Genomic DNA, 15,610 nt, shown 5'->3' on the forward strand with positions numbered 1-15,610 from the left:
TGCCAATTGTACAAATTAAAAACAAAACCCGTTAGTTTGCATGAGGAATCGTTGAAATTGACGGGGGCCCACAGTACTGGCAACAAAATGCCAACAATTCGTACTCAATTACAACCTCCAAACTCGCCAGAGCTGCTCACAATTGAAAAATATTGCCCAACCGTTAAGCGAAACTCAAGAACATTCAGAAAACCAAGGGAAAGTCGCTGAGAACAATCCGTTCACCTCATTAATAGAAATTTTGTTCAGTCTGTGCCTTACTGTGCCGCTGAGGTGCTGATCGTGTGAAACCTGTCAAACTCGCCTGAGCCCAGCCAGACTGTTTTGATCGTTTTGACAATCAATAACAAACATTGGCAAGGTTGCCATTTCTAATATTTCAAAATTTAAATGTCAAAAAGGTGGGCCACAGTATATCATGAACTGTGAAAGGAATGTACCGCAATTTTAGGCAATGAGGTAGGAAGTTAATTAGTTAACCAGCTCCAGGCCGTGGTTTCCTCTGCTGTACGAAGAAGTCGTCTCCATTCCTCTCGGTCCATGGCCGCAATTCGCCAGCCACGTAGTCTGCGTAGGGTCCGCACTTGATCGATCCATCTTGCTCGCTGCGCACCCCGCCGTCTCGTTCCAGTCGGTTCATTATTGAGAACTTTTTTAACCGGGCTGTCGTCCGACATCCTCACGACGTGCCCAGCCCATCGCAGGCGACCGATTTTTGCGGTGTGAGCGATGGGTGGTTCCCCAATTCATGGTTCGTTCGCCTCCTCCACGTTCTGTTCTCCATCTGCACTCCGCCGCAACACCTTCCGTTCGAAAACACTAAGCGCATTGGTCCTCCACGAGCATAGTCCATGCCTAAACAGTCCATGTCTAAACAGCGTCCTGTAAATTGTTAACTTCATGTGGTGGCGAATTTTGTTCGATCGCAGCGTCCTACGGAGTCCAAAGTAGGCACGATTTCCTGCCATAATGCGTCTTTGTATTACTTTGCTGGTGTCGTTGTCTGCGGTAACCAGTGAGCCCAGTGACCTCGATTTCACCACCATCTAAATGAATCCGGGGAGGGAGGTCAGCATTCACTTTTCTAAAACCTCTTCCTTTCATGTATTTTGTTTTAGATACATTAATGACAAGTCCAATCCGTTTGGCTTCAGTTTTCAGTCCGATGTACGTTTCCGCCATCCTCTCAAAGGTACGTGTAATGATGTCAACGTCGTCAGCGAAACCAAGCAGCTGGACGAACTTCGCGAATAGCGTGCCACTCGTGTCTATCCCCGTTCTTCTTATCACACCCTCCAAAGCGATGTTTAACAGCAAACATGAAAACCCATCACCTTGACATAACCCTCTTCGAGATTCGAAGGGACTCGAGACTGCCCCTGATACTCGAACAACACACATTACTCGATCCATCGTCGCCTTGACCAATCACGTTAGTTTATCCGGAAATCCGTAGTAGTGCATAATCTGCCATAGCTGATCTTAGTAGTAGTCAATGAGGCGAGCTGTTCCAAAAATTGAGCCTGCAACAATGTTCTAAGCGACTTACCCTTGCAGAAAACAGTAGGAGAAAAACAGTTGGAGTTCTGGGTCCAAATGGAGGCTCAAATAGTAGCGGCACAGAAACATAAAACCCGTCAGTTCGCATGTGCAAAAGTAGAAGCTTCATCTACCAATTATCCTGCATTCTGTAGTCGTTGAATTTCATAAAGAACCTTTAGCATAGGATGCTCCATCTATTCAAATAAAATCAAATCGAAGTGTCCAAAGTAGATGCATCACCCTAGTATATCATTTTTCCCGTATTTGGATGCTATTGTGGTTGTAATCGCTATTTCGTTTAGAAATTCATTAAGGAAAGCTAACAGCTCTCATCACTTTCAAGCGCGTAATTAATTCCAAATGAGCGAGTAAATCATTCATAATTAGCGTCATCAGATCCCATCAAAGGGGCGTGGGGCAAATGATAAAAATGTATTTTTCCGCTTTGCAGTTTTCACACTATACCTAGTAGAGATTACGTTTCGAACATGGATCTTCGTGCTCGGTTGGGTTTTCAACAACGTCATCGCGGTGTGGTCAGCTAATTAATATTCTATGCGATAACCTTAGACGTATTATTACAAAAATTTCGCACGACCTACCGGCACGCACGCACGCACGCACACAAATTTAAAGCAAACTGATCAGTTGATATCCTACGTATCAGTGATCTTGAAAATAAAAATAAAAATGCACGTTCAATGGTGCGAAGCGTGGTACTGACACTTGTGTGTAATAAATTTGCTTATTGCACGAAGCAATACTAATTTGCATTTGCGAAAAGGTTGAGACACAGGAAATGCAGGTAAACCATAAATGAACATGATTAATCGCATCTTTTTGTAATGATCACCATTTCAGACATGATGTTCCAAAACTAGCGCGAAGCTATTAATAATCTGTAGACTTATAGTTTTTGATAGACGAAATAGTAAAAAAAAATGCAGACTACAGAGTCATTTAGATCGATTGTTTAAAATAAGTATTAACTAAAATTGGGATATTCAAAGTCTATTCCATGTTCTAAAACTACTTGCCAGTAATTTTTATAAGTGCGAATCCTCAGCCTTGAATTTTTTTGGCCAGCTCTTGCTCCTGTAGTACTGATCATTCAACGGATATTAAAAGTGTCCAATTTTGTCTGTTTCTTTCCGTCATCCGCTAAGGCAAATAAATGCCAAATGCTTGTTCCTATACAATTCTATAGAATGGAATGCGCAAAACCAGTCTGGCGGTAATATGAAATTTACTTAGGTACGGTTGAGAATGGATGCTGACGCATCTTATGAAAAAAGCACGTGATAAGAGGCAATCCCAATCTGTGGAATTCCGAATATTTCTTTTTATTCCATTTGCTGCCTTCCGATCGTTTTTTCAATAACTTGTTTCGATTGATGTAGGTATTATGTTCATCCGTTCACCATATACTGACATCCGCTGTTTCCATCAATCAGTTCAACTGACATAACTGAATGCTATTAAACCGTTATTTTTCGACATTTCGCATAAAATTATCAGCTTATAATTGTATCCTATCTTTGCAGGTTTCCAAGGGCTAGCGCAAAATGGGAACTTCATACAAAATCGGTATGGACGAACTGTCTGGAAAGTCCAGCAACATTTGGAAGGCAGTGCTGGCGGAATTTGTCGGTAAGCAAGCCTAGATTAAACAATAATAAATGCTTTATTTTGCAAAACAATCTTCCGTTCATTCACAGGCATTTTCATATTAAACTTTTTCGGCTGTGCGGCGTGCACTCATGCGGCAGGCGATAAAACGCTCATCTCACTCGCCTTCGGACTCAGCGTGTTTATGGTCGTAATGGTAAGACAAATAAATAACCTTCCAACAGATTATATTCGTAATCTCAGAGCAGTTTTAATCACTGTCCCCGTAAATTAATTCGTATGATGTACATATTTATATCTAAGCACATTATCCGCGAAAAACATTTGAAGAATGCTTTGCGCTTGAATATGTCATCGTTTACGATGCCATACCGAGAACACATAGAACAAAACATCAAGTAGAAGCTCTCAATTCGTATGAGATATATAACAAACGCTTGTTTTAGTTAGTAATTTGAGAGGTATTCTTTTGTTTGGGATAGTGAGGGCAGACGAGATGAGTAAGGGCGTAAAAGTTACACTGATGTTCTTTAATCAACAATTTCGAATAAAAGTCGTGTCTGTTTGGATGTCTGTGTTTGTTGCCAGGTCTTACAATCACCGAACATCTAAAACACAGAAAATTGTTATACCCAATCATGAAGTGATGTTACTAAAGATATCCTGAAATGATTTTACAACCGTGTTCAAAAGTGTGACAAAAAACTTGTGTACGAACCAAGGTACGAAGAATTTCTTCCAGGTGGCATGTCGTAACTTCACTCACAGAGTCACAGTGGACCAACAATTTGATGTTTTACAGCGTAATTTAAAACTGCTTACGATTGACAAAAAGACTTTTTTCACTTCGATCTATACCATTTAACATAACAACCGATGATATATGGAAAACAGTTTTCGAACTTTGCTATAATCCAATGTTGCGCAAGCACCTGGAAAATCCTCAACTCCCTCATTGAGACATCAGTCAACATTGGAGTCGTGTGATTAAGCGTTACTACGAAACTCTAAGCATCGAACAGAAGAAGAAATGCGGTCAGGATGGATGTTCTATTAGTGATCAGGATCACAAACGTGTCGTGAAAGAGTTTAAGCGGAATCCCAATGCTTCGGTCAGAGATGTGGCTAAAAAGTTGAATGCAGTTGAATGCTCAGTCTTTCGTTCTGAGAGCCAAGGATCGGAAGGGATTGCATACGTACAAAGTGCAGAAGGCTCCAAACCGTAACGAACAGTAAAATACGGTAGAAAAATCAAGAGCCCAGAAACTGTACACCCCGACGCTGACGAAGCCTCATAGTCTCATCATTGATAATGAGACTTACGTCAAGGTGGACTTTCGGCAGCTTTCGGGGCTGTTGTTCCTCACCGCTCAACAGAAGTTTGATGTTTCCGAGGAAGTAAAGAAGTAAAAACTTTCAAAGTTTGCCAAGAAATATATGATTTGGCAAGCGATCTGCTCATATGGCAAGCGGTGTGCGCCGTTCATGACTACCGGGACTGTAAAAGGGCAGATCTACCTCAGAGTGTCTACAGAAGCGTCAGCGTCCTCTGTTGAAACAACACGTGAACCCTACGATCTTCTGTTCGGATCTAGCTTCGTGTCACTATTCAAACGATGTCCTGGAGTGGTACGAAGCCAACGGGGTCACTTTCGTACCCAAGGACATGAACCCTCCCCACACACCGGAACCAAGGCCCATCGAAAAATAATAGACTATTACAGCAGGCTATAGACGCTATAGCAGGCACTACGGAAGCTTCCCAAGGAGGTCAAATCTGAGGAAGACATGAAGAAAAAGTGCGTTTCCGTACAGAAGCAGCTGTAGCCAGATATTAAACTGTGTAAATTTTTACAGCGTTTTTTTCGTGATATAATTTGATGTAGGACACCCTTTAGCTAAGTAATTTCGAAGGCAAGCCTGAGAAGCCTTTGTGTCATTATTTGTCGTATGCTGTCTTGGTAAACTGTATTCTACCTTTATCTATAAAAAGTCGTAAAAAAGTACTATTTTTCGAGCCTAGCGTTATTCCCTCATGACCGCAGATTTGAAGGTTTTTGGAATTTGCTATAATTTTTTTTAATATTTTGTATAGACAAGTATTTCCATTTTGCTTGCCGCCTTGCAGACTGATTCTAGCAGAATAAGCTCACAGTTGCTTACTTCTACGGCTTGATAACGAGAGATTTTACGCATTCTCTCAGCACTCAAGTCGGCCAAATGTTTTTAGGATGACCTATCAATACAAAAAAATCGGGCTGCATTTTGTCCACAGCATAAAATAAAATTAATTTTTGTATCTCGATGAGACTTGTTTAATGAAAATGCGGTATCAATCGATGAAGTAGTCGGGACATCATAATCATTCGATATTATTGCAATATTTTCAAAACTTTATCCAGCAATTAGTAATGGTGCATTGAAATATTCCTCATTGTACTTAAAAACTTATGTTGAGCTTTGTTAATACTTCAAATAATTCTTCTTGAAGAAAAAGGCATGTATCCCTTACAATTTAACAATTTTTTTTTCGATTCCACCGGCATGTCCTTCTTTACGACACTGTATGCTTTGAAAACTTCATCACATACTTTTCGGATTTTTTCGACGGAGTTTCCTTGCGTATTTTTTCACAAAGAAAACAAATCGCGTTTGTTCATTCCTTTAAAAGTACCCCCAATATTATTCTTTAATAAAAAGGTTTTAAAGCGTCGTTTTCTAACTTACCTGTGATATTTATAACGGTAGTTTTTTTCTACAATAGATGGAGGGGACGGTAGAAGAAAGTAATGAAACAAACGTGCTTATAGTGTCTGTAGAGCGAAAAAACAGGTAAGGGATGGCGCTTGAAGCAACGTTTACGGGTCCATGGAACAAAACAAGCCATAATGGGAGTCAATTATAACAGAATTCGAACCCAACTTTTCCCCAGGCCCTGCGGATCGTAGATATTAGTGAACCGTTGGACAACAGGGGGCTGAATATGGAAAAATACTTACTTTTCAAATGCGTTTTTCTCAGAATAGGAGAAGTCTGGAAAAATGCCATTACATGGATTTTGTAGATCCAGATACGTACTTTTAGACCATTCATTCCGTTTTCGAAAATATGTGCCAACGGAAGTGTGAGACGCCGTGGAAAACTATAATATTTTGAATCGAAAACTTCTATATCTTCCTTCAGACAATAGATAGCAACTATCTAGAAGTTTGAACAACTTGAATCTCGAGCCTCGGAGTTGCCATCTGGTGGAACCGTCGAAGAGCAATGGACCGGCATCAAGAACGCCTTCATCACGACCAGTGATGAAACCCTCGGCAAAGCGCGCAGTGGGCGGAGGGAGTGGATTTCGGATGAAACTTGGAGGAAGATCGACGAGCGGAGAGAGGCGAAAGCCGGCATTGAGCGAGCGCGGACCAGATCGGCTAAGACAGCTGCCCGTCAACGATACGCCGAACTGGAGAGGGCTGTTAAACGTGCTTGTAGGCGGGACAAGAGAGCCTGGACTAACTCCCTAGCCGAACAAGGAGAAACCGCCGCCGCCAATGGTGATATCCGTTTGTTGTACGATATTTCTCGCCGCCTTAGTGGTGCCAGGATGAATACAAAGATGCCGCTAAAGGACAGAGCTGGTCAGCTATTGACTGACCGTACAGAACAGCTTAAGCGATGGACTGAACATTTTGAACAACTCTTCCGAGTTTCAAATGTCAGAGACCAACAAAACCAGCAGCGTACGACGCCTACAGTTCGTCGAATAAATCGCGTGAACTCGGAGGCGCCATCGCTGGATGAAATTGTAGCAGCCATCAAGAGTATGAAATCCAATAGAGCGCCAGGGATAGATCGTATTTCAGCCGAAATGCTCAAAGCTGACCCATCTTTGTCAGCCCAGATGATGCATCAGCTTTTCAGCAATATTTGGGAAACCGCAACTTTTCCGGTGGACTGGATGCAGGGCATATTGGTCAAAGTCCCTAAGAAAGGAGACCTAACTGAATGCGGTAACTGGCGTGGCATCACGTTGCTCTGTATTACTCTCAAAGTACTCTGTAAGGTAATCCTCAACCGGATCCAGGAGAAGATCGACGCTACTCTCCGGCGGCAGCAAGCTGGATTCCGTGCTGGCCGATCATGTGTAGACCATATCACAACGCTCCGCATTATATTGGAGCAGATCAACGAATTCCAGGACTCTCTTCTGCTGGTGTTCGTTGACTTCGAAAAGGCGTTCGACCGACTCAATCACGAAAACATCTGGAGCGCACTTAGGCGTAGAGGAGTTCCAGATAAGCTAGTCCATCTCATCGAGGCTCAGTACGAGGCGTTCTCGTGCAAGGTTTTGCACGACGGCGTCTTGTCCGACCCCATAAGGGTTACTGCTGGCGTGAGACAGGGCTGCATTTTATCACCGCTTCTGTTTCTCATCGTTATGGATGAGATATTAGTTGGAGCAATTGACAGTAGACCAAATCGAGGATTGCCTTGGAATCCTCTAACGATGGAGCAGCTAAATGACCTCGACCTAGCCGACGACATTGTCTTGCTCGCACAACGCCGAAACGATATGCAGAGCAAGTTAGACGACCTCTCCGAGAGCTCCCAGGCAGCAGGTCTCACAGTCAATGTAGCGAAAACTAAGTCTATGGTAGTGAACACTGACAATTCCACCAACTTTACAGTAGCGGGACAACAAGTTGAGCAGGTAGCCGTCTTTCAATATCTTGGTAGCCAAACAACGCCCGATGGTGGTACCAAGACTGATATAGCCACACGGATCAGGAAGGCCAGGGGTGCCTTTGCAGGTCTGCGAAACATTTGGCGCTCAAACCAGATCACTCTACGTACGAAAACCCGAATCTTTAATTCAAACGTTAAATCCGTACTGCTGTATGCCTGCGAAACGTGGTGCGTCTCAGCGGAGACAACGCAAAAACTGCAGGTATTCATTAACCGGTGCCTGCGATATATTATTCGTGCCTGGTGGCCTGATAATTGGATATCCAATGAGGAACTCCATCGTCGGTGTCATCAACGGCCGATAGCCACAGAAATTCGTGAGCGTAGGTGGAAGTGGATCGGACACACCTTGAGGAAAGGAGCGAACGAGGTTTGCAGAGCAGCACTCGACTGGAATCCACAAGGACAGCGTAGAAGAGGCAGACCCAGAGGCTCATGGCGACGGAGCTTAGCCAACGACATCCGGGCTGTAGACGAGAACCTGTCCTGGCGACAGGTAAAAGCCATGGCGGGTAACCGTCAGCAGTGGAGATCTCTGATTTCATCCCTTTGTTCTGCCGGACCGGCGGACATGGACACATAAGTAAGTAAGTAAGTATCTAGAAGTTTTAAAAAATGCATCATTTTACGTTCTAAAAGTCATCCTAACAAAGTTTTCAAATTGGTTTTCAAATAAAAAAGTTAGAGCAAAAAAACTGCTTTTTTAAGATCCACCCTGACTTAATCTAGAAAATTCGTTGTATAGTGATACACGGATGAGATACAAATTTGGTTTTTTCAGCAAAGTTTCTGCAAAATAAATTATTTACAACTTTGTAGTAGAAAGTATTGCTCTATATCGCAAGACAAAAAAGTTAAAAATTTTATAACGAGTATAAGTGGACCACCCTAATGACTAATTATACCAAAAGATAGGTCTTTTTTTCTAAACAAAATCTTCTGAATACATGAAACATGTAGAGCCAATGGTTTTCGAGATATTGATTTTTGTCTGGAATTTTGGCTTTTTCGACCATAGTGCGCAGATTGGAGAAAATCTTCTAAAGACAACACCTAATACGGCGTTGTCTAGAATTCGCAAGATGCAAACTTGTACCTATCTACTAAAAACTCTCCTGTTGCCTCATTCCTATATCTCTTCCGGAACTAGCGTAAAGTATTCCTATGTGCGGAGGATGTCTCTAAGCACTTCTCCCATGCCGCCTACTACATGTCCCAACTGCTACATCCATCACCTAAGCCCTAGGCTACCTGACTGCCTATCCGATCCTAAAGCTGATGCTGGCTAAGTAATATAAATCCCTGTCTCTACACTCACCCACCTCACCTTTGCATCGACGCTACTCTGCACACATTCTCTGTACGATCTTTGTCGGCGTTTGTGCCTACTCCAACAACGGCAAGCATCTCGTACCGAGTGACTTCGAAACGTAGGAAGTGAAATGACGCTACCTGCCCACAGCCAAGTAAGCACTTTTTAAAACACCAATGACCTGACAGTAGTTGGACAGCGCAGTAACCGCCGTTGACGCCTTATTACAAGCATAATCGACGTGGTTGGTGAAGTTCAGCCGATTATCTACTTAACCCAAGTACAGTCACCCCAGTATTACGGGCCACCCAGTATTATGGGCCAATCTATACTTTACGTTTGTTTTCTATATAGAAAACTAATATTTAACCATCGAGTGTGAGTTTAATAGACAGAAGCAACATTCCGCTGCATGCTTGACAGCAATACACTTAGTTCCAATGCACTAATTTTCCTAGTTTTCCGATAATTGTCAGTAGGCTCCAATCGACCGTCGATTTGTTGTTATTTTTGCGGTTGTTATAAAAAGTCGGTAGTGAATTATAAGCTGAATAGCGGCGTAAATGTTTATGTCTGGGCGCAAAAACGATGGGAATCGAGGGAATAGGTATGTATTCATTGAACTACGGTGAAACCACCTAGAAAAATACATTTTCCGCTTTAATATACGTAGTTAAACAATGGCCCATAATACTGGGAGCAAAATTAACTTTTCCCAGTATTATGGGTCAAGCATATAGATCAACAGTACTCGCTGTTTTTGACTAAAATTGTAATTTGTTTTCAGTAAAACGAAAAAACGTGCAAGGAAAATCAATACACAGAAATCGAAGCTCTATGATCCTGATATATTGCATCACGCTCTTGATCTAGCAAGACAAACCGAAAAAGTCCAGGAATTTGCAAGGGATCACAATCTACCGCACAGTACAGTTCCGCGTTAACTTTGGAAACCATCCAAAACTAATACGCTAGGACCAAATACTTTTCCTCTTCCTGAACTTACTTACTTTACTTAGTTGGCTAGTCGTCCTAAGACAAAGCCTGATGAACAAAGTTTCTCCAATGCATTCGGTTGCAGGCCAACGCTCTCCAATTCCTCGGACACCGTGTACTCTCCGCCAGATCTCGCACCTAGTCTGATCATCTTATTCCTACCGGTTTTGAAGAAAATACCATATGTACAGAATAGTTGTCCGGCATTCTTGCAACTTGTCCTGCCTATCGTATCCGTTTAGCTTGTCGCTTTTTGTATACTTGGTTTGCCATAGAGACCATCACGTTGATGAAGCCCTCTGTGAACTTGACAATCCATTCGAAATCCGAACACAGAATTTAGTACCATCCATCATAGATTGAATCAGTTTGATGAGCTTCCTGAAGGAGAACTAAAATTGAATCTAACCTTACCTCACTCAGACAGTTGCTGAGTTCAGTACAAGATACAAGATGCCTAAATCGCGAGAATTTCACACACACACACACACACACACACACACACACACACACACACACACACACACACACACACACACACACACACACACACACACACACACGAGCGCGCGCGTTTTTCTCGAAATAAAACCAATTTTGGTTCACTGACCCATAATACTGGGAACATTGACCCATAATTCTGACCAGGTTTAAAAGTGGCCCTTAATACTGGGAATGGAATATGCTTACATTTTGTTGTTCTGCAAAAAAGTATGGGATTTTGGAGCAAGATTGCCTACAGGATATCAATTTATGAAATATTTATAACCAATTAAGTTAAAAATAAACTGTAAATTATTTAAATCTGTGTTTCTACCAATAAATTTATAGCATCATCATGCTTAACTGGCCCATAATACTGGGATGACTGTATTTTACATTACCTTTAGAAACAATTACTTGCCTCCCTACTGTAATTTTGGCCTCTAGTGCTGCCTTACGGTTGCTGAATATAACAGCTTCCGTCTTATGGTGTGTCATTCGTAGATTTACACCAGCCATCCATCCCTAATTTACTTTGTACTTCTTTGCATTATCAGTCGTACCGTACACCAGCGTCCGGTTCTCGAAGTAGCTTTTAAGCAACCTACATAGATCGTCCGTTGCCCTCATCGTACACAACGCTAGGATAATCGTTCCCCAATTTGCACTGTTCAAGGCGTTTTTGACATCAATCGTAACTATTATGGCACAATATCCCCTATCGGCCCCTGACGGATTTGATGACATCGACGATGGACTTCCCTTTGTGAAACCCAAACTGTGTCTGTCAGCCCGGTATCGCTTTCCTTAACGGGTATTTACCTGTTGAAGATTACCCGCTCTAGTAACTTCCCTAGCGTGTCGAGTAGGTAGATAGGCCTACACGAAGGACCTCTTGGTAGTTTTCCCGGTTTTGGTCACAGTACCAAGTTCTTTATTCTGTTCTGTAATTCTGTTTATTCTGTAAAGTACCAGTACTTTATTCTGTTCTGAATTAGTTAAAACGTCTCTGTAAACATATCAACATATGCTTGGATCGCCACCTCCAGTGCCTCGTTCGGTATCCCGCCAAAACCGGATACCATCTTTGTCCTTAGATCCCTGGAAATCGCAATGAGCTACTCATTCGTGCTAAGAGTGAGGATGTCATTCGTTTGACCGTACGGGGATGGAGAACACGTCACTGGATCGTGCTGCGGGAATAACCCTTCCACGATGACTCTCAGCTTCTGTGGGTAGGTTTCCTGCGGAGTCGGTACCGCCCATCAGCTTCATCATTTTTTCATCAAGCCGGTCAAATGAACGTCATTCAACAGACTGTATGCATGTAGTTTTAGCCAAATCTCACTGTAGGTGAGAAAATGCTTTATTTTTAATGAAAAGTTTTCAAAACTTTTGCGCTAAAAAAATTACGCGGTTAATATTTTCAGAACACATATTCATACATTACATACATACCAACTCCAAACGTTATCTGAAGAATTTATGAGAAATTAAAATTTAAAAACTTATATTAAAAACAGTTATTTTTAGATTACTTCCTGAAAATTGACTTGGGAACTAATCATACCTACTCATCTTACTTACTTACTTACTAGAGACAAAAGTCATAGCTTTTGAAACAAAAAATAGTTTTACGAATACTGAGATTGAGAAAATTATTTAGATTTTTTTTCCAAAACATTCTAAAGCTATCTCATAGATTAATATGTTTTTACTTAAGTTTCCATTGTGGACCACTCTGAAATGTAAAATTATATGCTGGGCACATGTAACTAAAAACCAATGCCAAGAATATCATATCTTATTTAACTCCAGAGCTGTTTAGAGGAGAAATTTCTCCTCTCCAGTGAAGACTGTAACAAAAAGACGAACCCCAAATTTATGACACTTCTTCGTTCTTCCCACACTAAACCGCAAAAAATGAGCTGTCTCTAAAAAGTATAACTAAAGGCGCAAAAAGCGGTTCAACGTTAGCGTAGTTCATCATATATTGAGAACGTCACTAAAAATAAAGTGACTCATGATTCGGTGTATGGTATTATTTAGTGTTTGCAGATGCAGTTGAATAAGAAAAATGCTATTAATACGTGATATACCTTTTAATAATAATTATAACACATTAACCCTATTGCACACCAGTATATGTGTATTTTAGGCAATAAATGTTTTGTTAATTTCTAACACTCCTTATCAACCAATAGAACTTGCTTATATAGATTCTTACATGTAGTACTTTTAGTACACGGATAATACCTAACAGAATATACATCGGAACAACACCAATGTGTTAACAAAAACTAATTACGCTAGTTTCATACATGGCTTGAGAACGTTTAGTAAATAAAGTATTACCTATGTAAATTGGTACCATTGAAAATTATTGTACGAATTGAAGCTCAGCTTTAATACAATGTAAAGAACAATCTTCAGTAGGCAGATTCTAGTACTACGCTGAATACTTTGATGTCACCTTGGATGTAAACCGATTGAACCAGTCGCGGATCCTCTCGGAAATAAAACTCAACTATTAGTTTTTCATTTAAAAAAACCTGATAGCTTCCCTCGGTGCACGCAATTGTAAGATGGAATAGTTTACCCGGCATAAAATCGGTCAGATTCTCCGAGCGCTCTTCTCGTTCCCATTTTCCGTTAATCCACGAATTTCGGCAAATTACGTGCTTGCCACCTACGCTTCCAAAACGTGGATTTAGATGAAACAGCACATTCGGATGAGGCCACCAATAATGGTTGGTCTGCAAATTGACATAGAACGAGTGCGGCAGCAGTTTGACTTTGCCTCTGATGTGCAAATTTTTGCCATTGGTGAATGGTTCCGTCAGTCGACCCGTATAAGGCATAATTTTAAAATTTGAATCAGACATCGGCTGCATTCTGAAACTATCCTTGGATAATTCTTGAATCTCATCCAGTATAATATCGGGATAGCATTCCACGAAAACTTGTTCAACTGCTACATCCTTGACGTCTCCTTTTACTTCCAGCGAGCAAATTTTTTTATAAGGCAGTCGATGTTTGAATGCATTGAAGTGTCGCCCATTGACACACATAAGAAATTCTTTATCCGTGACTAGAATTTGAATTTTAAACTGCTTCCCACGATGTAAATTGAACGACAGTGGTGATGCAACCTCTTCTTTACCCCAAACTCCCTTCACACGACAATTTCTGACAATGTAGTTTTGCGGTAACCTCGGATTGAAATGCAACGCAAGGTCCGAGTTTTTCAGCACGAAGTTTATGGAAAACCGCTCACATGTTAGCAAGATACTGCCACTGATTACAAAGCTTAGGCCAGGAGACACCTCGGTGATTCCTTCTAGAGTGTAAACTGTCTCCGTGGCGGAGCTTTTGTCTAAACTTCTCGAACCAGGTGATTTGGGCGAATCTTGATACGCAAAATCGCAACTATCCAGAGATTCAGAAGACATCGCACCACCGTTTTCGCTTTCGTTGCTATAATAGCGATCGATATAGTATTGAAATAGTTGATCACGTCGTTTGCACTGCCAGTAATCTCTGCATTCCGCAAGTGAACCACCGGATCGTATGAATACGTTTGCGACGTCGAATAGCTCGTTACCAACACTGAGCAGCAGATAAGCGAACACTGCCATTTAGTTCAGCCACCGACTAAGTATAATAGTAGCGAGAGTCATTTTTCTCACACGTATCTACGAATTGAACGAAACAACAACCACCACCATTGGATTAAGTCTGCTGCTTTTATGATGCACTCTGGAAACCAACACAATCGGATAGAGAAATGGATGTATGAGCTATTGAAATTATTTTATATTTTGATGTGCCATTCATTAATTTTACACTTACATTGATTGGCAGATATCCTTTCGATCGACTGTACGCGAGCGAGACGACGTATTATTTACAAAATGTTTGTTTTGCTACTTTGACATTACCAAACTCAGGTTTTCTAGGGGTGTCCAAATTGCAAATGCAGTCAAATAATTTGTCAGTATTATAAAGTGACAATGTAGATCAATATTTTATTTTTGTAAAGTAGCAAATACATGACAACTTGCTTTAAAATTAAATTAAACAAAGAACTTTAATTTTTATAGCTTAATTGAAGAATTTATTTGTTCATAAAAATATCCGCACTGCTTATTTTTTGCCATTCATTGAATATAATTTAACTATAAACCAAAATCGTTATATCTGTAAATAATATTATGCTCGTGAGAAAATTTCTGTTTTTGTTGAAGGTACCAGTACGCTGTCAGCATAATCGCTAAATATATTTGCCTAAGCAACATTCGAACAAATATTTGTATTTGACGAACTTATTTGTCTTCCCCGTCTTCGCCAATTACTGGCTGTCATTTTTTTTAGCAAATATTTGCTTCGAAGGGTTACCGACATTGGACTCAAACTGAAGAGAAGAGATTGTGGGTGGCATTCACACACGAGCCGAACTTAAGTTCATCAACATTTTCCGCCAACATGTTAGTACATGTACGTGTATTTACAATGCCATTTATTTGCCAAATAAATCTGGACACATTTTATAGGGTCGGCACATTGCTTGTTGAAAAGCAAGAGTTTAGTAATATGAGTAAAATAAATTAAAAGTGGATTTGTTTGTTCAGGCAGAAATCAATGATGTCCCAAAACCACGCCATCGGCAGGCAACCATGTTTTCGCTGCCATCATCTCGTCTGTGCGAAAATGAGATAGCATGTCAGAACTGCGTTTCACTCAACTGCCAGCAGTCTGATTTGGGCCCGCTGTCAAATTTTGAGCCCAGGACATGCTGTCGCTGACGTTCACTGCAACTCGTTATAGAGATGTCGATGGGGTGCCCAAAACGGCCAAAACCCTTAGGGCCCACCTAACTTTCGCCAACTTACGCCTACTCCATTCTCC

At 41.2% G+C, this 15,610-nt stretch overlaps 2 protein-coding genes across 3 annotated transcripts in view; one reads left to right on the forward strand and one right to left on the reverse strand.

Annotated features, from left to right (window-relative positions):
• The window catches only part of LOC128744352 (aquaporin AQPAe.a), a 39,375-nt gene that overhangs the window by 21,790 nt on the left and 1,975 nt on the right, over positions 1 to 15,610 (forward strand). For both annotated transcript variants that reach the window (XM_053841283.1, XM_053841284.1), the window contains exons 2-3: positions 3,087 to 3,192; positions 3,261 to 3,367. In XM_053841283.1, the coding sequence (XP_053697258.1) occupies positions 3,108 to 3,192; positions 3,261 to 3,367 (192 nt within the window). In that variant the 5' untranslated portion in view covers positions 3,087 to 3,107. The remainder of the gene's footprint in view (positions 1 to 3,086; positions 3,193 to 3,260; positions 3,368 to 15,610) is intronic.
• Positions 12,804 to 14,588, reverse strand: LOC128744351 (galectin-6-like). Its single transcript, XM_053841282.1, has 2 exons — positions 14,555 to 14,588; positions 12,804 to 14,461 (listed from the first exon to the last, which is right to left on the reverse strand). The coding sequence occupies exon 2, from the start codon at positions 14,338 to 14,340 to the stop codon at positions 13,132 to 13,134; it is 1,209 nt and encodes a 402-aa protein (XP_053697257.1). The 5' UTR covers positions 14,341 to 14,461; positions 14,555 to 14,588; the 3' UTR covers positions 12,804 to 13,131.

Source organism: Sabethes cyaneus, chromosome 3, assembly GCF_943734655.1.
Source record: "Sabethes cyaneus chromosome 3, idSabCyanKW18_F2, whole genome shotgun sequence".
NCBI lineage: Eukaryota > Metazoa > Arthropoda > Insecta > Diptera > Culicidae > Sabethes > Sabethes cyaneus.